This window comes from Manis pentadactyla, chromosome 10, assembly GCF_030020395.1.
Source record: "Manis pentadactyla isolate mManPen7 chromosome 10, mManPen7.hap1, whole genome shotgun sequence".
Lineage (NCBI taxonomy): Eukaryota > Metazoa > Chordata > Mammalia > Pholidota > Manidae > Manis > Manis pentadactyla.
The window spans coordinates 2,789,307-2,813,681 of NC_080028.1; the positions used below are offsets into that span (position 1 = coordinate 2,789,307).

The window sequence follows — 24,375 nt, forward strand, 5'->3', positions numbered from 1 at the left end:
GAACAGCAGCGCGCCCGCAGTCACCAAACCGCTGCACATCCGGCTTCCTCCCTAGGCTTCACGGCTGTGACCTAACGGCTCTTTTTCATGACACACAGTGGTTTCTTTCTTCTTCGCACGTGTTTGTTTTTAAATCTCTTCCAGACTGGTCCGTGAGTTCTTGGTGGTGGTGCAAAGGCCCCACGTTGGGGCGCAGCCTCTGCGTGGCAGGCCTTCTCAGATGGTTGAGGTTGCCCTCGGGGGGCCTGTGCCTCTGGGACCCCACCATCCAGGCAGCACGGGCACCTCAGGTCAGTTTTTGTGTCTGTCAAGATACCTGGGTTTCCACCAATTCAAACAAGCTTCTGCTGTTCAGCCTTGCATCTGGCCTGTGCACACAGAGGGCTCGCTGCACACCAGGCCCCAAGGGAAGACTTTCCTGCCACAGACCTGGGAGGAGGGAGGCTGTGGGACCGCGTCGGTCTGGGAGAGCTGCCACGGCCCCCGGCTGCATGCCCACTCCCACCCCTGAGGCCTCGCTCTCCCCACTGGCTCTAGTCCCTTCAGCTTTCCTGGCGCCCGGGTGCGGCTTCCTCACCGAGCTGGTCAGAGCCAGGCTTCGGGTCTGGAGCTTGGCCCACTCCTGCCAGTTAAGGACAGATGGCAGAAGGCCTGCAGGGGGCACACTCCCAGCGTGGCCAGCCTGTCCCACTGGATTATGACCGCTGAAAACAGAAACGGGGGAATGTGCCAGAAGAACAGAGGAAACAACGCTGGGGGGAGGGCCGGTGGTGACGCTGGGGACGTATGTCCTGAGACCTCTCTGCACGGCCTGAGCACGGTTCCTGCATGGCATGGGCTCAGCAGTCCCAGCCAGATGTCAGGACGTGCTGCCGGGGGGCCATCCCTGAGGTAACACTCCTGGCTGGGCTGGGCCCCGGCTATGGGCCCGGGCGCTTTCTGTCTCTGGGAACGCATCTTATGAATTTTCTCTAATGTCACTTCAGCTGTTTCTTCGTCAAATGTATCTAGTAGCTGTCATCAAAAGGCTTCAAGCTGACTGCCAGGCATGTGGGCTGGAGAGAGTCAACCACTCCCGACAACCCCATCCCACAGCCTCACGTGGAGGGTTCTGAGGTTCCCAGGCAGGCAGGACAAGGACGCTTGGATTCCTGGATAAGGACAGTCAACTAGAGGGCACCCGGGCCTCGGCCAGAGCGTTCTCTCTGCCTCCTGGTCAGCTGCTGCTTCTCAGGCAAATGCTCATCAGATGAGCACAGAATGGGCGGACGCAGACCCAGGCCACAGGCCCTGAAGGTTACACAGCTTGGGGGCAGGGCTTTTTCAAGGAAGAAAAATAATACAAAATATGAATACAAAGTTAGGAGTAAAAGTAGATGCTGACTTAGAGAAAAGAATGAAATAAGAACTAAAACCAAGTTTTTAAAGCTGGCAAACACCAAAAATGTAAAAACTTTCAAAAAAATGACACTTCAATTGCTGAACCCTCCACCAGAGCCCACCTGTAAACTCCAGCGCATCCCCGGACCACCCCTTCACAGGACAATGCTTGTATGATACGGTGTTTTATGCAGCCACTAAAAACAGCACACGGCCCTTCACACCAGCAACCTTAAACCCCAGCTCTCACTCGGGGTATCAGCTGTCAAGGGGGCACCTGGAGACAGGCCGGGCGTTTCTGGTGGTCACACCTTCGAAGAGCAGGAAGGAGCTAAGAGGCCAGCAGAGCCAGTGAGGGTCTGTGCGTTCAGGCCCTCCTGCTGCCCAGCCACGTGCTCTCCCCAAGCACCCCGGTCAGGTCCTGCAGGAAGGCCCCAGCGGTCACCTGGGGACATCAAAGACAATCCTGCCCCACAGCAGAGGGGCAGCACCTCACCAGTCTGCCCAAGCCCAGCTTCGGCAGGGACGCAGGGGCTCTGGGCCAGGCGGCCTGTGCTGAGAACCAGCTCTGCCCAACTCCAGGCCCATTGGTGTCTCCCCGCCTGCCTGTAAATGGGCAAAAGAGTCCCAACACAGCAATGCTGCTGTAATAAGGCAACATGCACAGAACCCACAGGCTGGCCTGCAGTGTGCACTCCACATCTGTGACCCTCCCCACGGGAGGCCCGCTTCACTCCCCGGACAGCTGGGGTTCACCACGCTGCTTGGTTCCCCCGATGCCAGACCCAGGCTCTCAGCCACTAAAATAGCATCTGGGCAAGGGCCTTATGGGCCCACACATTCCTGCCCCAAGGCCATGGGTGCAACGCCAGAGCGCCCAGGGAGGCGTGCGCTCGGTGGTGGGGGCAGAAGGCAGGTCTGTTCTCCACCCATGGAGCCGGCAAAGGAGACTCAGTGGGAGCGCCTGCCAGCAGGCCTCAGGCTCCCAGGCGCATCATCTTCCGGGGGCCACTCCCAACTGGCACCATCTTCAGAAGCCTTCGGCAGTGCCCGGAAGGTGGGGCTGGTGGGTTCCGGGTGCAGAGAGAAGCTGCCTCATGCAGTTCACCTTTATGCTGCGGGATGTCTCAGGACAGGGCCCTCTACCCCCCAGGAAAGGGCCACTGGACCCCCCAAATACAGGGAATCTTCTAGGGTGCACAGGCACTCTGGGAGAGGAGCTTTGGGGATGCAGATGTCCCCTTACAGCTCATGAAAATGCACGGCTCTACCAGGGCCCTTGGCAGCCCTGTGCCACTCTGACAGCTACGACAGGCCCAGAGACAGGCCTGGCTCAGGAGGCTCCTTTCTGGCAGAAGCAGCCAAAGGGCAGTGACATTCCTGACCGGGTGTTGGAAAGGCTTTGTGCCTTCCACCTCTCTGAGCATGGTGCCATGATACCAATCTGTCCAGGGCACGGGGCCTTACTGGGTGCGAGGGCAGGGGCCTTCGGAAAGCGCCCGAGTAAAGGGCTGACTCTGGTGGGAGGCTGGGAGGAGGGTGTGGTATGGGACGCCGAGGGAGAAGCCTCCTACATCCCAGAATGCCACAGATCTCCACAGCTGCTCCAGAGGCTCTGCCAGATGTCCAGGGCCTGGCACCCAGCCAGGCCTGGAGCCTCAGCCGTGTGGCTGGACCCATGCAGCACGTGCAGGTCCACAGGCGCCATCAGATGGCACGTGGGTGCAGGGGACGCTGCAGGCAGGGTGTCTCAGGACAGGGCCCTCTACCCCCCAGGAAAGGGCCACTGGGCCCCCCAAATACAGGGGATCTTCTATGGTGCATGGGCACTCTGGGAGAGGAGCTTTGGGGATGCAGATGTCCCCTTACAGCTCATGAAAATGCACGGCTCCACCAGGGCCTTTGGCAGCCCTCGAGTGCCCAGGGCCCAGCTCTGTTACCCCGGCTCCTGGCCTTCCAAGTGGCAGGCCCTGCATAAACATCACCCGGGGGGAAGATGGTGCCCTGAGGCTGGCAGACGAAGGCACTGACGCTGGCATTTAGATGCAAGCCCGTCCCTGGGAACCGCTCAGCACTAATTAGCCAGCCCTCCCGGCACAGCTTTGGCCTCCTGATTCCAGTAACAACCCGGCTGTAAATCGGCTCTTAGGACACCAGCCCTCTGCTTCCATGAACGTTAAAGGGTCGCTGCCAAGTACCGCAGACCGAGATTTATTGGCTTCTAGGAGTAAGTTTCTTTTAGGTCTGCATCAACTCTCAGAAAGGTTTAAAGAGGAGATTCTCCCAGTCCCCACCCCCGTTTGCTCCACCAGCGTCCTCGGTGACGGAGGGGACACTGAGGGGCCCAAGCTGGCCAGCTGGGATGGGGCGAGGGCCCCAAGTCTGATCCAGCTGCACGGTGCCCCTCCTGGGGTTTCCAGAAGGGGCTCTCCTGGAGGCCACGGCTTAGGCCCCAGCATCTTTTCCTGGTGAGGTGTGCACTGACCCCCAGGGCCTGCGGAGGATCCTACCAAGGCCCTTCCCCCTGCCTCTAAGCTCCCTGAGGGTGTAGGCTCAGGCAGACTGGGCCCACGGGCCTAGGGAACGTCCTGGTATTTGACTGAGAGCAGCAGGGCATGTGTCCAGTGTTGAGCTGTGGACGGGTGGGTGGGAGGTAAACAGAGCAGCTTCCGAGAGGGGCCTGAAAGTGGGCCCTGGGGTTCTATTCTTCCCCCTGGGAACCTGGAGGCAGGCTCCATCCACAAGCAGCCATCCCGTCCTGGCGGTGGGGCTGGGGGCCCGGGGCCTGATCACACTGTGCAGACGCAGGTACACCACCCAGTGCCTGGAGGGGCTGGGCCCACAAAGAGGCCTGTGCAGCTCACGTCAGTTAGCACCATTACTGATAAAACTGATGCATGAACATCGGAACACATAACATGCCAGGTGACCACTTTGGAGAACAGAAATCACCGTCACAATCACAGAATATTGTCCAGCTGAGATCTATGACACATATACTGTAGCCTTTAAAGATATTACCCAAGCACCTCCCTCCCTCCCTCAGAAAACGCCACCAAAATATCCAACTTTTCAACACAAGCAACAAAGGAAAAATCAAGCCCCCCGAAACAGGTATTTGGTAAAACTTTCGTGTGGCCCTATTTCCTTTTTGGGAATCATGGCACCCACTTTCAACCTGGGCGGCTGGGAGGGGCTTCCCAGGCACCTGTCCAGGGCAGACTGGTCAGGTCAGTCTCCTCAAACCCTGGATTTGGACACACCCCCACCCCCTGGTAGAGTCATTTCCAAAGATTAAAAACATGCACGTGAAGAGCACAGTGAACAACACAGAAGGCAGACCCGAGGCAGCCGTCAGGACCCGAGCTCAGCACCCTTCTTGCTCGGGAGACTGGGACCTGAGGACAGGTGATCTGATCAAGGCTCCCAGCCTGCGAGTGGCTGTGGTGGCCCTGACCCCAGGGCACCAGAGCCCGAGCCCCAGGCCCCTCCAGCTCAGCACCTGCTCAAGGTTGCCCGTTGGCTGGCAACTGTGGGATGCTCATTTTTCAGGGGGTCACGTTTTCACTGATGAGCCACCTCAGCATGCAGAAGCACACGGCAAGCAGCCCGCCACCGGTGTGGACCCAGGGTGCCAGCAGAGAGCCTGCAGCACTGCTCCCAGAGCAGAGCCACCATCTCCAGGCCGCTGGGGCTGCGGGCAGAGGAGAGCCAGCAGGAGCACCTGCCCACCCCCCAGGCCAGCTGCCCAGCAGGGACGCACTAAGAGCGCAGCCTGTTCCCGGAAATGGCCCCCTTCTCACAACTGGAGGCCAGCAGCAAGGGCGTGGAGCCAGCAGGGCCACCTCGGAATGAGGGGACGATGCAGCCACGACGTGTGGAGCTGGAGCGATTTGATTTCCGCAATTGATTTCTAAATACATACAGCTCTATTTCTGCTCAAAATTATGTCCACTGCTCCCAATGAGGAGAAAATTGCTTTAAAAATTGCTGGGCTTCATCTAGGGCGTCATCGCTGCTCCTAGCTACACATCTCCAAAGTGACAGAGGTGTCATCTGATAATGATTATAAAAAGATATTAATGTGGCAGGGAGTGCAGACACAATCACAGACTGGTATTTAAGAGTGAGATTCTAATCAAGAGTGATAATGTAATAGGAGATGTCACATTATTTGACTTTGTGACAGGTTCACAGGCTGGCATGCATGTTCTGGCAGGAATTAAGTTTATTACAACAGGATTATTTGGAGACATAACACACGGCACTGAGAGCAGAGCCCCTTCCACAGCAACACTGAGCACAAGCAGGCCGGACACGGACTCCCGGCTGGGCAGCCAGCCTCCTGCAAAGTGGTGGGAGGGCAGGTGAGGGAGTGCTGTGGATGGGGGCTGACCCGTTGCCCTGAGGCTGCTGGAAAGGCCACCCTCTGTGAGGCCCACTGTGGGGGACAGGAGGGACAGTGACCCTACTGTGTGCGGGAACATTCACAACCCCAGAGCAACTGCCCCAAGGCTGCCCCACCAAGGAAGCTCCAGGACTCTCCTGCCATGAGCCCGTACCCCAAAAGCAGGGGTGGGAGGTGTGGCCACACATGGTACTCGGGGCTCCTGCCAACAGCAGCCTGAGACGCTCCCTTCCCTGTGTCCTCAGCTACATGGGCAGCACAGAACCGGGGGGCCCGGCCTCTGGAGGCCACAGTTCTGGTAGCTACCCGGTCACTGCATGAGTCCCATGTGACTCAAGTGTGTGCCCACAGTAAATAAAATACCCAAGGACAGCTCCCGGCACAAGCTCAGCATGGGATTTGTGAGGGCCCTAGCCAGGTCAAAGGGCCAGTCCCAGGCCAGGCCACGGCTGGAGAAGCTAGACACGTATTGTGGGCTGCTGCTGGGAAGCACAGAGCTGTCCACTAACCCCTGAGGCCCCCGAGGAGGCTCCCCAGGCACGTGCAAGCCCAGACGGGGGGAGAAGGCATGCGGAGCTCCCACAAGAGCAGAGCAGGAGGGACTTGGGGGCTGCGGACCCTCAGGGTCCCCAGCTTCCCCAGGAAGACACGCCAGTGCCAGGCCCAGCAGCAGGTGACCGCTGCCCACTGCCTGCCCTGGCCCCCAGGAGGCTCAGCAGGCCCAGAGGTGCCCTGCGCTCTTCGCCGGAACACGCACAGCACAGAGCACACAGCAGGCAGCAGACTGGTCAGTACACTCAGGGCCACCTTCCCAAGCCGTGACCCGGGCAACCCTCCCCAAAGAGCGACAGGGCTGGGAGACACCTGAGAGGCTCTGCCTCTGAGATGCCCTGACCAGGACAGGGGTTCCTGGGTCATATCTCCAGGGCTCCCAGGCCTCAGAATTACAGGGGGCCACTAGGAACCTTATCAGGTGACAGTGACACAACTGAGGACACTCCACCTGTGGGCCCCCACACTCACAGCAGCCCTGGGAGGGGTCTGTAGCCCCTGCTCAGGTGGAGACACAGCCCCAGAGAGGACGCAGCCGCATCTCAGCTGTGAGGTTCACTGAGGGCTGGAGGTGCTCAGCAGGGAGAGGTCCCAGCTTTGGGGCGCTGAGCGTGAGAATAGGAGCAGAGAGCCTCCCAAATCACAGAGAGCCCCAGTAGAGAAAGAAAGACGGGTTCTCAGCTCCCCAAAAAGGCAGCATGTGTCCTGTCTGCGTGCTGCAAGGGGCACGGGAATGGCGGGCGCAGAGGCCCCGCAGCAGCCGGCCCGGCTGGATGTCCACCATGCTCCAGGTCTGGGCAGGACAGGCCCTGCCACCCCCACCAGCCCAGCTGAGAATCAGACACACTAAATAAGAGAAGAACAAATATTTTTTCTTTGCATGAGGAATTAGAAGATCAATGAACTTCTTCTGTGTGCTTTATCTCAAAAAACAAATACCCCAAAATTGAATTGAGAAATCCTATCATCATGTTTGCCCTGAAATTCTCAAACTAATTATGGTAACGAAATGAACCTTCTGTACAGATCAAGGGCTTTTGGATTGAAAGTGGGTCATGAGGCGGCCGAAGATTTCTCATCCCATCTCATCTTACCTTATTTCATTCTCATGTCACCTGAGGACTCGGTGAGGGCCTGTGGCAAGCGGGCTTACTCTGTGCTGGAGCCCCACGCACAGCACAGGCACCAGGAGGTGATCAGTGGTGATCCCAGGCTGGGTGGGCACTGTGACAGGGGAGCCAGTTCTGGGGAGCTCTGGGGGAGCGGGGCTAGTGTGCCATCTGTCGCCGCCTCGTCTGGACAGCAGGAACTCCTAGGCCAGCACCTGAACTCCTAGGCCCTTGTCAAAGTCGCAGAGGCCGCTCCCACAGTGCCCGCTTGCTGACACTCGCCGAGCATCCCGCGAGTCCCCGTGCTGTGGGGGCAGGTGGGGGAGTGAAGGGACCCCTCACAGGGTGGTGCTCCGAGGCGCCAGCCCAGAACACCCGAGTGGCTCTGGGGGGAGGAGGCGTGGAGAGCTGCCCCACAGAGGTCCCTGCCACGGAGCTGGGCCGTCCTGGCAAGGACCAGGGTGGGACTGTGGCCACAGGCAGGAGGCGGGGACTGCAGGAAACGCGTAGCCCCAACTGCCGTCGCGTCTAGCAGTCCTTTCACTTGGCCCTCTTGGCCGAGCCTCACTGCCCTGGAAGGGGGGTCCGAGAACCTCCTTCCTGCTTCCTGGCTGATCTGTTTGGGCCCAGACGGTGTTGGCACATGCTCGGTGACCAACGACCACCAAGTGAGGGGGACGGACCACAGCCCCGCTTCCTGCGGCAGAGCCCCCAGCAGAGACCCCTGAGGCTTGGGGGTGTATGACAGCCACATCAGAAACCCCGGCCGTGGTGAAACCAGCAGGAGGAGGGGACAGTGGCTGCAGCCCCACAGTGGGGTTCTTCCCACAAGCAAGGCCCAGGAGCTGGGCAGTTAATCTGGCTAATCGCAGCTGCAGCCAGAGGACCCGCCTGGGGGACGCGCTGTCCTGGGGCCTGGGTGACCTCTTGTCTAGCCCAGGCCCTTGTGAAAGTCGCAGCACTCTCCGGCCCAGCAGCCCCACCGAGTGAGCAGGCCGCCAGGTCAGCTCCATCCCTGCCAAGTCTCGCCCCTGAAAACCAGTCAGTCCAGACCTAGACCCGCCAGTGGGAGGAAGGCTCCCCAGTGCCAGCTGGTCTCTGGGGCCCACAGGCCAGCACTGCAGCCACGCCTGCTCCCCTAAAGCCCTGGGCCCACCCCCCAGGCCATGGGATTCCGTTCCCACACTAGATGCCTTTGGGTGTCCAGGAAAGGCGGCAAAACAGAACAGTGACAGCTGAGAGGAAGACACTTTAATTAAGGCCGAGATGTAGGCAGACTTCTTCCGGGACGAGCAGATGAGCCTCCGAGTCCCTCTGCCTTAGACACAAACAGCGTTAATGAGATAATAAGGGCCTTTCAATTAATGATTTGAATGGTGGGTGTGATTTTTCCTTTAATGGCAAGACTAATTCACGGGCAGCAAGGAGCAAGGGGGCGAGATGCTGGCAAATTCCACAGCTTTCGGCTGCCCTCCACCTCACCTGCGGGCAGGTTACTCCGAGGCCTGGGCTGTGCCCGGGGGCGGGGTCCAGACCTGGAGGGGAAGGGCCGTGAATCCTGAGGTGAAATGCCGGCCTCCCACCAGGTAAGGTGATTCTCCTTTAGTGAAAGGGTCGGGGGTGGAGAGGAGGAAGGGCTGGGAGAGAGGGGAGAGGTGGGGCCCAAACTGAGGCGCAGGACTTCCTCACAAGCTGCAGTTTAGGGGGTGATCCTTTCCACGGATACTCGATATTCTCCGGCACCCTCACGAACAGCACCACGCCTCCAGCCAACACGGACCTCCTGACTCAACTGAAGGGGACAGGCACCCTCCCAATCAGAGCACAAGAGCCACGGGGACAAGGCGACAGCCAGGACGCCGGGAGTCGGGCAGGACGGGGCGCAGGGGGCAGGGAAGGCAGGAGACCCGGGCCAGGGGCACGCATCCTGGCCAGGGACTGAGGCTGGCCGGGGAGCAGCCAGGTCGGGGAGGGCCTGTGCTGGGCTCCTAGAGCAGAGCTGCGCCACCGAGGCCTTTTGGGCGGTGGGAAGGCCGGGAGGGGGCTGTCGCCGGTCAACGGGCTGGCCTGAGGGCCGGCTGGCTGGGGGTGCGGAGCACCCAGGCAGACCCCCAGGCTCTAAGCAGGAGCTCCAGAGGTAGGGTGGGAGCTGGGCTCTTCCACGCCTGGGCATTAGCAGCCCAGGAGGATGGGAGTGCAGAAACGGAAAGCAAGGGCTTGGGAACTCCTAGAGCAACGTACCACTGGCGTGGCGTTTTATTGTATTTTACTAAAATAATGGTCTGAAATGAATGAGGAGAAGACCAAAGCTGGCCCTTCGCCAGAGAGCTTGAGAGGCACTGCCAACTACCCCTCGCCCACCCCTTCCAGTGCAGCTGGGACGTGGACTGGGGAAGGGGCATGGGTCTGGGCTGCAAGATCTGTGGGCAGCATCATCTCCCCGAGGAGATGACTCCTGAAGAGGTCAGACCTCCTGGAGGCTGCAGAGTCGGCTCCCAACCACTCCACTGCCAGCCAGTCCGACGCTCCCATCTGCCCAAGAGCACGTCAGCTGGGGTGAGGTGCGTGGCGTGCCGAGCTCTGCCCTCCTCCACCAGGCAGCCCTCGGGTGCCACCAGCAGCCATGTCTCTGCCCACTGTCCTTGCCTGGGAGAGAGGCAGAGATGGGACTGGGGAGGTCCTCAAGCTAACGGAACACACCCTGGCCCGGCGGCTGGTCTGGCAGGGGAAGCACACGCCCACCTGCTTCTCAAAGCACCCCAGCTGAGCCAGGAGGTGCATGCTCCCTTCTGGCCCCTTCCTGCCCAATCAGCAAGCTCAGCTCCTGCAGGAAGGCTCAGCGTTTCCAGCCTTCTAGGGGAGCTGGGTCCTACCTCCGTGGACACTGCCCTCCGGGGATGCATGAGATCCTGGCACAGTGTCAAACACACGCTGCTCCCTGTGCACACGGATGTCAGAGCCAGAGGCGGCAGAGGTGGCATCTGCCCGTGTGTGGCAGAGTCTCTGTGTCACCTGCGGCCTATCCTGGACCTCCTGGGTCAGGACTTCCGGGGCCAAGGGCCAGGACCCGGGCTTCTGAAAGCTTCCAGTTCATTCAGATCCCCTGCCATGATGGAACAGATGAAAACAGACTGAACATGGAAAAGATCAGAAATGAGGGGCCAAACTCCCGGTAGCCATTGCAGAAAGAGAAATATGGCAGGAGCTCGTAATTGAGGAAAATTTTCAGAGATGGATGGACCAGACTGCTCAGCAGGACAATGAAAAGTCACACGCCAGATGCCTCGGGCAGGGGGCAGAGAAAACTCCTAGATGCAAGGAAAGGGGCAGAAAGGAGGCCAACCAAGGACTGGAGCCACTGAGCAGTTTCCTTCTCAGCAACAGCACTGGATGCACGGAGAGAAGGGCGTATTCAAGGGCCCAGGGGCTGGCGTTCCACGCAGGGAGACCCTGCAGGGCATGCTCTGCCAAAGCAAGAGCACCTGGGGGGTCAGGCTCCAGGACAGCCAGCCTGGCAAGGGCGAAGAGGCACCCTCAGGAAGGACACAGGGAGTGACGGTCCGAGGGGACGCCGTGTGCAGGGTGCCTGCTGCACTGGGTTACTGGAGAGAATGCTGCTTCACATAAACTGGTTAGGGATGAATTAGGCAACGGTTCATAGAAAACTAAGACAACTGCCAACACTAAGGAAACAAGGATGTGAAGAGCAGCCTCACAACCACAGCCCACTAGTGACTCCACGACACCAACACACAGCCGGGAGGAGTCACCCGCCGAGGCTATGGGAGCCTGGGGAGGAGGCTGTACGGGCTGGGGCAGTGGACGGTAAGACAAGGTAAGTCTCACCTTCCCTTTCCTGCAGGAAGTCACCACTTAAGGCTGAAAAATCAAGAAACAGCTAATTGGGACAGATAAGTACAAAACAAAGCCAAAGACAGCAACTTGAAAGGCTGAAATCAGCCGCCTCTCGTGGTGGACGTGGTGGGAGGGGGCAGGGGGAATAACTCTTCCTTGGTAAAAGCCTTTCAGAGCTTTGTCTTTTTAAAAATACATTCATGAATCATTTTAGTAAAACAAAACAACTTTGAAAGGTGTGTGTCCGGGGGAAGAACACCTGGACCAGGCAGACCCCACGGCTGCTCCTTCAGGGCCAGAGCCCTGAGCTCCTTCCCCGGAGTCTGTGGGACGCGGTGTCGTAGGGGAGGCTGCCGCGCCAGGAAGCCGCGCTCCTCGGGGCCCGGGACCTGCCGGGACTCCCGTGAGGACCACGGAACCAGAAAGCTCTGGTGGCACCCACGCTGAATCGCTGACGTAACGCCTGTGTCGGCAGCGGGTCGAAACCTGGCAATGAGGACCCAGTGATACCAAGTTCAGGAACCACTTCCTGAGAGGTGACAGTATTCATTACAGTATAATTTCAAAAGAGAGAAAAAGAATAACCCTTCCACCTGGATATCCGGCCGGTGGGGGGCAGCGGCCCCAGGCGCAGCCCTGCTCCACACCCAGATGCACGGCCCTCAGGCTCTGACTGTCCACAGGGATGTGCATTTTCACGCAGGCCACAGTCCCATTTCTATGCCTGTCACTCACATCGCAGCTGTGACCGTGGAGCCCACTGACAGCTCGGGGCCCGGAAGGCAGAGGTACACACCAGCCCGGTGCTCGCGCACTCCCCGGGAGCCGGTGGGCTTAGCAGCCTGGGTGAAGGCCGTGGCCACCAGGCCCAGCAGGGCCACAGGGGCTCAGGTTCCAGCCACTCATCCTCAGGAGAAAGCGAAACCCATGGCAGAAAGAGATGATTTAATCAAAATACAGGTATGTGAGGACAGTCACAGGACAAAATTGATTTTCGGCAGCCTTGTGCAAACTCCCGTTTCTTTTCTTCAAAAACTGCATGGTGAGTTCAGTTCTTAAAGGAAAAATAATCGTGGCAAATGGGAGGGCAGAGGTGATGACCAGGACCCCTGTCAGGGCGGGCAGGAACCCAGCAACGGGCGGGGACAGGATGGGGACGGCCAGCTCCTGCCCCATGGCTCCCCTCTGAGCAGAGGCACTGGGCTAATAGGGAGTGCTCAGTGGAGTGGACAGTGGGGCAGCAGGTGGGCAGGCAAGGAGAGGCCTGACTCCCTAAATCCATGGGTCTGAGTCCAGGCCTGCACAGCTCAGGGGAAACGGTAATGACCACCTGCGCCCGTGAGAATGTGGGCCAGGTACTTCCTGTGAGACCAGATGCCTCACCAGCAAGCCCACTCTATGCACGGTCCATGCTCTACATGGCCCCGCGTCCTCCTGCAACACGGACAAGGTGCCGGCCTCGGCCCAGCGTGTTATTTCAGTGGAGGACCCTAAGGCGAGCGTACCTCCTCCAAACGCTAATCGGGACACCCTCCCTGATGACAGTGACAGAGAATTTGGGCAGGTGGGGGGCCAGATGCTGTGCAGATGCAGGCACAGGGGTCGTTGCGCGGAGAAACCCAAGCAAACCACAGGGGAACAGCAGTTCGCTCCACGACTAGTTCGGCAACAGTTCCCTGGCTGCATAGAGAGAAAGGCTTTGCTTTTCCAAGATGAAGAAGAGTCAGTGATTTCCCCTGCCCGTCTGGTAAGAGATTCTGGGGCTTGTGTGGCAGCTCTGAGGCCCTACACGGCCCATGATTTCACCACTCCTTCCAGTAACCACGTGAGCACAGGGCCCTGAATGCCAACAGCTCCCCCTTCTGATAAGAAAACCAGCTAAGAGGTTGTAGATCTCTCCCCGCATGGCCGGTCTCACCTCCCCTCTGGGTCTGTGGGATGTGCCCCAGGGCAGCCCCAGTCCAGGGAGGGCAAATCTGCCTTGGATGCAGCAGCCTCAGGAGGCTCAGGGCCCCAGGAAACCCCTCCTGGGAGGTGGGATCCACTCCCAGGCGGGTGGGCACAGGCAGGGGGCAGAAGCAGGCCTATACACAGGCCCCAGTCCACCCCGGCCTCCCAGCCTGAGCTCCTGTTTTCGCAGGAAGGAGACCCACCTGGGCTCAGCCAGGGCCAGTGCACTGCTGGAGCACAGGGGCGCTCAGTGAGGGGGCAGCGTGGGGACGGACCAGCCGTCCACACCCTTACTGCCCCAGGGCACGCCCTGCCCATTACCCCTTCAGTGGGGGAGTGGCTCTGGAGAAGTACAGAGGGACTTCGGGCACCTGGCATGCTGCCCGTCAGGGTGGTGGGCACACAGGAGCTCACTGTCCGACTGCCAGTCAAGCATACCAAGTGGTTGGACACACTCTTCTTTGGCCGCAAGGGAAGCTCTGCTGCCCCTGAAGGCTGACCCTAAGCCCCCACGCCCTCCCTTCTGAGCCCTGGCACCGGCCTCTACTTTCATGCAGCTCATTTACCCTGTGGCCCCCTGTCCACCTCCAGGCGGCAGCAGCCAGGCCCAGTGGCACAGCAGCAGCCTCGGCTGTTCCTGCTGACGGGTTTTCCCAGACAAGGATTCCTCTTCCTGCTGCCTTATTCAGCCTCGAGCACATCCAACCATCGACCTGCTCCCCAGCAGCCACTAGGCACTTCTCTCTCCGAAGAATTCCCTCGATGTCACGTGAGACCACGGGAGGCGGAGGTCTGGGTCCCCAGGGCTCCCGGTCAGTAGGTTCCAGCAGCTAATGCAGCACACACAGTTGCACAATCCCACACCACACCATGACACAGGGCCATGAGACCCCCCACATGTAAACACACACAACAGTCTAGCGCCCCGGAGGAGCACACGGAGGTACAATAACCCACTTAGAGATTAGTTTTCGATTGACCCAATTTTGTCCATAAAATGCCTTGAAATGATGAAGAGAGAAACAATGGATCTTCACTCTGGCATTTCATGACATTTGCTGCTTCAGATGAACACAGGATGAAATTCAAACTATACAGAACCATCAGCCCAGCAAAGCCACCCTGCGTCTCAGAGTCAAGGTGGTTCCAGGAAGGCAGGATGCCCCGCCCTGACTGCTCTACGACCCCACGGGCGGGGTGATGCCCGTGGCTGCATCGGCTCAGGCCTGGGTGTGAGCGCACCAGGGGATCAGGACAGCAGCAGCCTGTCTGGAGGGCACAGAGCAGCTCAAACGCAGGCATGAGGAGAGGCATGCAAGCAGGACCAACGTGCCCAGAGGTCCTGTCGGCCAGCAAACGTCCCTTCCACCAACCCAGGCACAAGCCAGATGGGTGGCTGTGGCCCCTCACTCGAGGACTCAGTGACGGGGGCTTCCTGGACGAGGAGCCTCCAGTGGCCTCAAACTGGAGCCCACATATTCCTGGATGCAGGAGGGGAAAAGTTCTGGGAAATCTCAGCTGACTGATGCTCTCGGGGTCAGGGCGATGGGAAGAGCTGGGGTGGCCCACAGGAAGGCAGAGGTCTCCCCCATCCTCCTGGAGGGCCTGGGGGCTCAGGATGCATGGTCAGCAGTACTGTGGCTCTCCCGCGGGCAGAGCCCTGGAGGTGACAGATCCCCACCGTGCCGGCCAGTGTCCTCTTCCGCCCTCTTCCAAGCGGATTCTAAAGCTGCAAGTGGCCTTCAGAGGCCCAAAGGCTCTAGCCAAGCGGGATTCAGGGGCCCCTGTGGCTCAGACAGAAGGGGACCCCAGGGGTCGAGCACACCACACGGGCAGCCACACCCGGCTTCTGCACTCTGAGTGAGGTGTCCCCACAGCTGCGGGCTCAGGGTTGCTGTCATTCTGTCTCTGTAAATCAGAGATTCTTTTATGTCTTCGCTGGCTATTTCTTTACCAAAGATCTCTGGGCCTACAGTATGGCCCACTTAGGAAGGCCTGCAGGGTGCAGAGCTGGGCCCAGGGATGGGACAGCCAGCCGGGAGGGGGAAAGGTCATGTACTGGAACCAGCCCCGTTTGCTCACAGATCCCGCATGGTTACTAGAAATGACCTCACCCTCCCCTCCTCCACAGACTGAGAAACTGATGACACGGGGAAGGCAGTTTGGCCCAAAGAGTGACACGCACACCGGTGCTCTGGCCGAATGGTTCGAGGAGGGGGAACTTCCCGGGAAGGGGTACTAGGAGGGGAACGAGGAATGGAAGGGAGATCTCAACAGCTCGTGTGCAGCTTCTGCTGGCACTGGGAGGTGCTCCCAGTCCACTCCCCCACTCCACACAGCCCCTCGACCCCCACCCCACTCCCAACGGGACTCCTTCACTCATCACAGAAAGATGTGCAGGCCCTATGCATGGCGTCACTGGGCACTGCAGGTGCAGATGGCAGGCATGCACTCCTGTCTGCATGAGTGCATGCGTATGAGCTGAGGGACACGGGAGTACACGGAGATCCCAGTCCAGCGGAAGGTCAGGGGTCACAGAGCCCACTGCCACCGGCACGGGCGCCAAGCCAGGACCTCACAGAGGGCCCTCCCCTCCTTCACCTGCAATCAGCTGAGTAGAAACCATGCTGACCACATATGGAGAGGACATGGAGATTTTAAACGATGTTCAAACAAGAAAATAAAAACAAACAAGAAAATAAAAATAATCCATAATAAGTATCGCTAACACCGTGATGTGTTTCTGCTCAGTCCATTTTCTGGGTATGTAACAACAAGCAAAACAGGGACCTTTTTTACGTGCATATGCACATATAAATATATATACGTGTCTTATACTTATGTTTATATGTAGATGTTTTGTGCACATGCATGTAGCCGTGCAATGTACACATGTATGTAGGTAGGTTGTATTTTATATACCCATGCATAGGTAGGTTGTGGTGGTATGTGTTCTACATGCATGTGCATATGTAGACCACGTGTGCATTTTATGTGGGGGGGGGCATTTATATGCATGTACAACTGTAGATATGCATGCACGTAAACATGGTCCTGTGTGCACACACATATACAGAAATGTATGTGTATGTCCATGAGTGGCTGTAATTTCAGATGCTTGTCCCCCGTACAGAAATATACTGAGAGCATTTTCCCACATCAGTAATTATTATTTGAAAATATGACTTTTGGTAGTTATAAAATACTCCAACCAGTGATGTATTGTAACCTAGGGAAGTATTCTAACACTGGATGTTTGGGTTGCTGACAATTTGTTCTCCTATGGTTGCAAACAAGGCAAATCACTGGACCAAGGTAAGGCTCTTAACATCACTTATTAATTGCACTCCAGAAAGGTTACATACTGCACCCCTTGCAGAACGAAGGAACAATGCCTGCTTTATGCCAGCTTCATCAGTTTTAAGGAAGCACATTTGTAGGAGCATTGCTAATTGGACAGAGCACCTGCTTTAATCGCCGACTCTTGGCTGACGGACGATCGGGAGATACAGCTGCGTCAGTCCGTCTGTGAACCGGCTCCTCCGTCTGTATCCATTTCCTACCAGAACATTTTCTTTTTCGCTATTTGTGTGAGTTCTTTTTTTATTAAAGATAGAAGATAGGCTTTGATCCTATTGGTGAGAAATTTTTTTCTGTTTTTCAACTGCCTTTTAATTTTGTTTCAGACGTTTCAGACACACAGACATTTACAACTTCAAGGCTGTGCTTAAGATGTGTCCCTCTAGAGAGAGCTGGCCTCCTCTGGGGCGAGGCACGGGGCTCTCAGGTCAGTGTTTCAGCGTGGGGTGGTCCAGTCCCCAGGGAATGGGCGGGCGAGTCCGCAGTTGGGAATTCGGGTTTTCTCTGGGAAGACCTTCCTTCGTCCCTGCTCCCTTCAGAGCTGAGTCCCAGACAAGCAGGGACCCACACGCCCTGTTCCATCCACCTGCTCTGGTTTGCTCTCTTAGGTTCAGGGGCCAGATGTTAGCAAAGGCGTCCTGGCTCAGCCTGCGCCTGCATGGGCCCTGGGCTCTTCCCCGGCCTGCCCCACCCCACCCCGCCCCTCTGGGCCAGTGTTCACGCAGGTAGTTGGGCCCCCAAGTGGGAACTAGCCAATGCCTTCAAGGCAGACAGCGGTTCCAGTGCTAGCAAACTCCCTGAGAACCTACTGTCAATGCCCACGGCATGTACACCATACAGGGGAGGAGGGAGCGTTTACAGGCATGTATCCCTCACACTGCAGAATCACGGCGAACGGAGGCTTTAGAAGGGACTGCCCCTAGAGTTCCCTAGGCAGCGGTGGCCGCTGACCTGAGGTCCTCTTTCGCATGTTAAGGTAGCACAGGGTGAGGGGAGGCAGTCCCAGCTCATACACCTCGGTGGGTGGACATCCGGGGTTTCCCTCAGCACACACGCATGGGGGGCCGTTTCTCCTCATGACGCTGGTCACCCGTCGGCAAACAGCCGTGAATTACATTCCTTGAAGTATTTACAGGCCTCTCGGCTCCTGAGGACTCCGCAGAGCAAGTCCATGATTTCACTGCAAGTTCCACGCTCTGATCACCATAAATTGATTAATTACTTTCTTCACTTTGAAAATCCAAACACAGCACACTGCCACCTCCTTTTGTGTCTAAGGGACTTGCTCTCTTCAAACTCAAAAACAACACCACCAGCTCCTACGTGGGGAGAATTTGATTCCACAGGGCAGCTCCGCATCCACGCTGCCTCTGGGTGACTGGCCAGGATGCAGGCAGGGCGCGCTCCATGGACCGTCCTCTCCAGGCGGAGCAAGGGCGCCCGGCTCTGGAGACAGGGAAGGCAGGATGAAACGGAGGTGGTGATTTTCTCGGGTGGCTTATTTTCAACTATTTTGCGATGTTGCACTTACACTCAGTCGACGACCCCCATGACGCCGACACCTGGGGCCCAGCGACATCTCCCAACACGAGGAGCCCGCTCAGGAGGGGGCCCGGACCTCAGGGCTGGCAGAGGTGGGGAGGGGCGGATGGAGGAGGCCCGGCCTGGGCACCCCGTGGGCCGACGACCAGAATCAGAGGCGTCTGCAGGAAGGAGGGGCTCTGGTCTGGGACTGCGGATCCTCCGGGAAAAGGAAAAGCTCCTGGGCACCGGAGTGCAGGGTGGGCGTGACTACCCCTCCATCCGATGGTGCCCCCCTCCCTCCAAAGGACCCAGGGTCACGCAGCCTCAGCAGGCCCTCTCCCTGCTCATGGAACTGGACGCAAGCAGAGGAGAAGGCTGGCCAGGTGGGGCTCAGAGGCTGAGGCGCCCAGGAAGGAGGCGGCCACCCAACCTCACCGCCTACCCGGGTTCCTGGGAATCGCGCGCAGGGAGCACTGCCCATCGCCCCGCCCTGGCACCCGCAGGGGGGGCCACGTGCATGCCGGGAGGGTCTCTGCGTTTCCATTTCTTCTGGGAAGACTCCCCCCTCAGAAAGTGATTCTGTTCCTATGGAAGTGACTTAAAGCGACACAGTATTTCCCAGGGAGCAAATTACAGCCTTGCGGAGAGGCAGTGCTTTGAAAGCCTTTTCCACCAAGACTCTGTGGCTGCAGACTTGGGTGCCAGGCCTGTCATTCAGGCTGTCTCCCACAGGTGGAGAGTCATTCCCCAAAATGTCACCGCTGTGAATGCAGTCCCCCCATGCCTCACCAGGGAGCCGAGTTTCTTCATTTAATTTTTGTTTTCTCTTATTTCCTTTCCCATTTAGTTCAATTCTCCACAACACACTCTCCAACCAAGCACAGTTATGAGTGTAGGGAGGCGACCTCGCAGCTCACCCCCCAGCTCCGGGCGCCCAGGGCTGCTTGGCTATGCCTGTCCCAGGGCCCCCTGCCCAGTCCCACTGTGATCACAACAGGGCAGCAACTCTGGCCACACAGCAAACACACTGTGTCTCTTAAGGGTGTGATAAAATACGGAGGGCAGACAGAGAGTGGGGCATGCCATCCCATCCCCCAAGGCCACCAGGGATGCTCTGCGGGGGGTCCAGTCGGCCATGCACCGAGCCCCAGGCAGCCCAGGACACGGGCTCCCCCATGAGGGGCAGAAGAAGGGAGGCACAAACAGGCGGTCCAGGAGGGGCCGAGGGCCACCCTGACACCAACTCCTGGCCAGGCACCGCCGGACGCAGCTCACGCACCCTTGCATCCAGGCTGCTCCAACTCCTGTCTCCCAGCCCACGCGGGGCTCACCGTCCCACACTAGCCCCTTTGTGGCACTTCCTATGGAGAACGCGAGCTGCCCAGCACACTCCCCATGGCCAGTGTGTGTCCAGTCTGGCTGGGCCTCCCTGCAGATGAGGGACCCTGGTGGTACCGGCCCTCTGTAGGGAGCAGGCAGGAGAAATGGCAGGCAGGGTGGCAAAGCCTTGTGTGGAGTCACTCGTCTGTTTAAGGGCCTCTCTCCACAACAAGAATGTGGGCGCCAGTGCAGGGAGGGCTACGCCTCAGGCATGCGCGGCATGGGGCTGCCCAGAGCTGGGGCTCGAGAGCAATTTCTGGGACCACGGCAGCCTCGGCACCCTCCCCACCGCATCAGCGCCCAGCTGCCGGTCCGCGGCCCCTCCAGCGTCTGCGGAGAACACGGGGCCCCGGGAGGATTCTCTGGGCAGCAGGACACAGCCCGGGGGCACAGTGCCACGTGGCCACGGCCCGACCAGGCCCGGCCTGATGAGCTTCCACACAGGAGCTCAGCTCTACCACAAATAACCCTGAGGACTCAGCAGAAAACCCCACTGGGGGTCTTTGAAAAGGCATTCACTTACTTGAAAGTCTCTTTCTTCTAGTATCTCCTTCCGCCACCTCACGAGGAAGGCAGCACACACGTACAGGTGGAAGTGGGAGAAGCCCTCCGGTTCCGACTGCAAGAGAGAACACAGGCCAGAGATGTGAGGCGGGCGGCGGGCGGCGGGCGGCGCGCCAGCCACTCGGTCGGGGGTCGGCCGGGCGCAGCGTGCTGACTCTCTCGCCTCCACTGCATGCCTCGATTTCAAAATGCTCGCCTTATTAAAATAAGTACGATTTTCTCTTTAGGTGCCAGCAGCCTGACCGACGTGAATGGCAGACCAGTCGTGCATTTTCTTCTCTGGCAGAGGTGTTGAGCCAACAACAGGAAAGGCACATCCTTCGAGACTGATTCTACACCGCAGCCCTGCAGGAAGGCCGCGGCCTGCCCAGCGAGGAACAGCCCACAGAAGCCGAGCTGACCGGAGGGCTCTTGCTCTTCCCACAGAAAGTGGGGGGACAGGGGAAGCGGGAACTCTTCAGCCCCATGAGCTGTCGGCAAGAGGCGAGCAGGAGACAGAACAAGCATGCTTCCACAGGAGCACAGCACTAGGGAAAAATAGAGTTTTACAGCTTCTCTTAAGTGGATTATTTGTCTTCAGTGACTTGGTAAATTATATTAAAATAGCGATTTAATAAATAAAATATTCATATCATAATGGAAAATGGGCTTCTGCTTTAATGAAGCTTAACCTAGACAATAAACATCATCAGCCGCACAGGGCGTGATGGGGCGGCTGGGCCTCGGCGGCGCTGCCCACACCACACAGGCAGCCCATGGCCTGCACCACGGAGGACCCGGGCTGCATCCTCTGCAGGCCCGCACACCCAGCCAGGGCCTTCCTGACGGGGGCAGTCAGCCAGCCAAGCAGCCATCTCCAAACAAGCCGGGTGGCGCTGGCCGTCAGGCAGAGCTCTGCAAGGGAAGAGGGTGTGACTCCCAGAAGTGCCCCCCAACCCTGGGGCAGGTCGGGGTGCAGCTGGACAATGCGGTGCCAGCCCAAGGCAAGCAGGGCGCTGGGGGCCATTCAGAGTGGGTAAGGGGCCTCGGCCACGTGGGCCAGCCCTGGGAGGGCGCCCAACCCAGACCAGGCCTTCTAGCCGTGGCGCACCAGGCCTGGCCTGCAAATCCAGGCCATGCGCCCTCCCAGGCTCCAGACTAGAAGGGGAGGGGAGGGGAAGGAGAACCACAGAGCTGGGAAGGCATCTGTGACAGGCCTGCCTGCCTCTGAGTCCCCTGCTGAGGTGGGGGGACAGGTGGGGCAGAGGCACAGAAGCCGATTCCCTCCCTTAAACCCCAGGATCAGGAGTCTCAGGCAGGTCAAATGCAGACCCACATGCCTCCCTGCTTTTCACATAAATCCAAAGCCCAGACCAGGGGAGCACCTTCACATAGGACACTCTGCACACCAGGGGCTGGGTGCTCGGCTGCCCTGCCCACCAGATCAGCTGGTAACACTGGGACAGACTAGTACGAGGACGGCCCTCTTCTGGCCGGAGTGGTCAGGGGCAAAGTGATGGGGTGAGGGGCAGAGAGGCCTGAACAGGCACGGCTCCCCTACCACTGCTTAGCTGAGGACCCTGGGGCTGTCGGAGATTCAGCTGCATTTCGCCCTCAAGGCATTCAAGGCCCCACCCACCTAGCCAGTCTTGGCCCCAAGTGACTGTCCCAAGGGACACTCCACGCTGGTCTCGACACTGGGCCTGTTCTGCTTCTCGCCCATCTGTCCCCACGGCCACAGCCCTGGGGCCAGAACCAGCACTTGGCAAACACCCCCGAGAGCACGGATGGCTCCGAGGGCATGTCCAGCATGGACAACTGTGACCATGGCCCTGCTCTGCTCCTGGGGCCTGGGCCCCCATACGGCAGGCCGAGGGCGGGCGTACAGCTGGGCACGCATGGGGAAGATGTCCCGTGGGCGGGGTGAGCAGGGAGAGGGGAGCGCAAGGGCATCCAGGTGGGACAGGACAGTCAAGGCTCTAGAGGCCGCAGGCCACCACCCCAGGGTAGCCGTCCACCCTTCCTCTCTGCAGGGGGCCACACAGTATCTGCTCTGCCAGGTCAGAGGTGGGCTCTTCAGGGTTCTGAGTGATGAATCCTGACCTGTTTAACACAACAGTGGGGGAGAACATTCTGGCAAATATCTCACTCATTTCAGCATGACCCTGTCTTGCCCACTGAGAAAGCAGAGCAGCTCCCCCACCACCAGGCAGGAACAGGAGGCTCCTGTGCGGCCCCTGCACCTTCGCAGGAAGCCGCGTCTCCTTCCAGGCAGACGGGAGAAGCTTCCACACCATCTCACAGAGGCCCTCGGCTCAGACAGGGCCGTGGGGTCTCCCACCAGTGCCAAGCAGCCATTCCAGGGGCCTCCGTGGGGAGGGCGCAGCCCAGAAGGTGGCTGGGGACAGAAGGCAGGGGAAGAAGGCTGCTGGCTCCACAGAGGGACCCACAGCCCTGCCTGGGCCGGCCTGCGCTCCGGAGCCACCATGGGAGGGCCCGGGGAAGGCTCCCAGTCCTCCTCCGGCAGCGGCAGGCGGAGCCTGGGAGGCCAGGGCCACAGCACGGGGTCTCGGTCAGGGCCTGCCGGGCCTGCTCTGCGGCAGCTCCTTGCTCATCACGCAGGGCACCACAGCCCGTGGGCTCTGGACCCTCGGCCGGTCCGCCCTGTGTCCTGCCCAGCCCTACCCTCCCTCCCAACGCCCCCACGGGCCTTCCCACACTTCCCCACGACCCCTCTTTCCTCCAAATCCCCCTGCAACCTCCCCTCAGCCCCTCTTACCTGGAAGTGAGCACATCTGGCCCCAGCCCGCCAGCCGCCTTCGGTGGCTTCTTCCCCCAGCTGCCTTACAAGCCCCGGGGCCGCGGTCCACACTTGGCCCCGTTCATGCCCCGCACAGCACAGAGGCAGCATCTGGCGCCTGGTGTTCCTGTGGTGACCTTCCACAGCAGCCTAGGCGGGGTCACACTCTGTGAGGGCCCCGAGTGGGTGGGGTTTCTCTAGGACATCCCGCAGGTTGGGCCAGGGACTGACAAGCAGGAAGTGGGCACCACAGGGCTTTGATCCGCGGCGCGGACGTGATGAGGGCCAGCACCTGCCCGCTGCTGTGCCTGTGTGCTGCTCCCCACTGTGGTCAGGGGAATGCTCACCCTGGCTTTCTCCTTCCAGAACCATCTGCTCAGGAAGTCCCAGCCAGAGCCCAGCGCCACTGTGGGACGGTATGTCACGCGTGGCTGCACACTCCCTAGGCCCGCTTTCAGCCCAGCAGGTACAGGATTGGCAGTAAAGGTGACGGGCAAGAAGCGAGTCTGCCCAGGACCTCCAGGTCACTGCCAGTGAGTGGCCCCTGATCCCTGAGAGGCACGATTTACTGGAGGGCGTGAGGCAGGCCGGGCTTCTGCTGCACGACCCCTAGGGCAACAGTGCCAGCCTCTGCACCATGGCCTGGTGACACCAGGCAGACAGAACAGCCACAAGTGAGGTCAGGGCTGCTTCTGCACAGGGCGCACACAGGCCCATGACCTCTCTGCGAACGAAGTCCGTTAGCCAGGTTTCCTCCCAAATTGCTCACCTGGAATAAGGTCAGGATCCTGAGTCAGGGAACCTGGAGGTCAAGGAGGAACACCGTTCCTATAACTAGTACCATTTTAAAAAATCATAAATCTCCCTGGCTGAGAAACAGACAAGTCACACAAGAGCCCAGATGCCCTTGGAAATTACCATAAAAAAGCCCCCATCTCTCTGCACCTGGACCAGACAGCTGGAATCTCCAGGTCTCCAGAGGTTTACTACCCCCAGTAAGCTGTCTAATAAGGTAGGAGGCACGCGGCAAAACTTGCACCAAAGAAAGCAGCCTGGTGACAGAAGCCATGTCCCTGGGGGACCCCGGCACTCGGTGCCCCTCCCACCCAGGCAGAGCTGAGGAAAGGCCACAGGCGGGCAAGCAGCCTTTGGGTGAGTGGAGCCACCCTGCTCATCAGCCAGCAATGTACCCAATGTGTGCCAGACGGTTATGGCAAAGACATAAGTGCTTTGAAAGAGGTAAAAGAAAACCTAATTGGACAGAGAGATAAACTAGGTTAATGGACAAAAAGATTCATGATCGAAAACATGTCAACTGCCTTCCATTTTAATTTATGAGCTCGATGTATTTCTATTAGAAACACCAACCAGGTTTTTGTGGCATACAAAGCTTATTCTAAAGTTGATATTGAAGAGCAAAGAACCAAGAACAGCAAGATGACCCAGAGCTTACGGAAAAAGGTGAAGATTTACATCAGACACGGGGACATTCTGTGAGAGTAATAAAGGCCATG

General features: G+C 58.8%; 1 protein-coding gene across 3 annotated transcripts in view; it reads right to left on the reverse strand.

Moving 5' to 3' along the window:
* The window catches only part of TBC1D22A (TBC1 domain family member 22A), a 328,715-nt gene that overhangs the window by 14,243 nt on the left and 290,097 nt on the right, over positions 1–24,375 (reverse strand). For 2 of the 3 annotated variants that reach the window (XM_036906615.2, XM_036906611.2), the window contains one exon: positions 20,042–20,137. The exons of the other annotated variant lie outside the window; for it this stretch is intronic. In XM_036906615.2, coding sequence (XP_036762510.1) covers positions 20,042–20,137 — 96 coding nt within the window. The remainder of the gene's footprint in view (positions 1–20,041; positions 20,138–24,375) is intronic. 3 annotated transcript variants of the gene reach the window in all.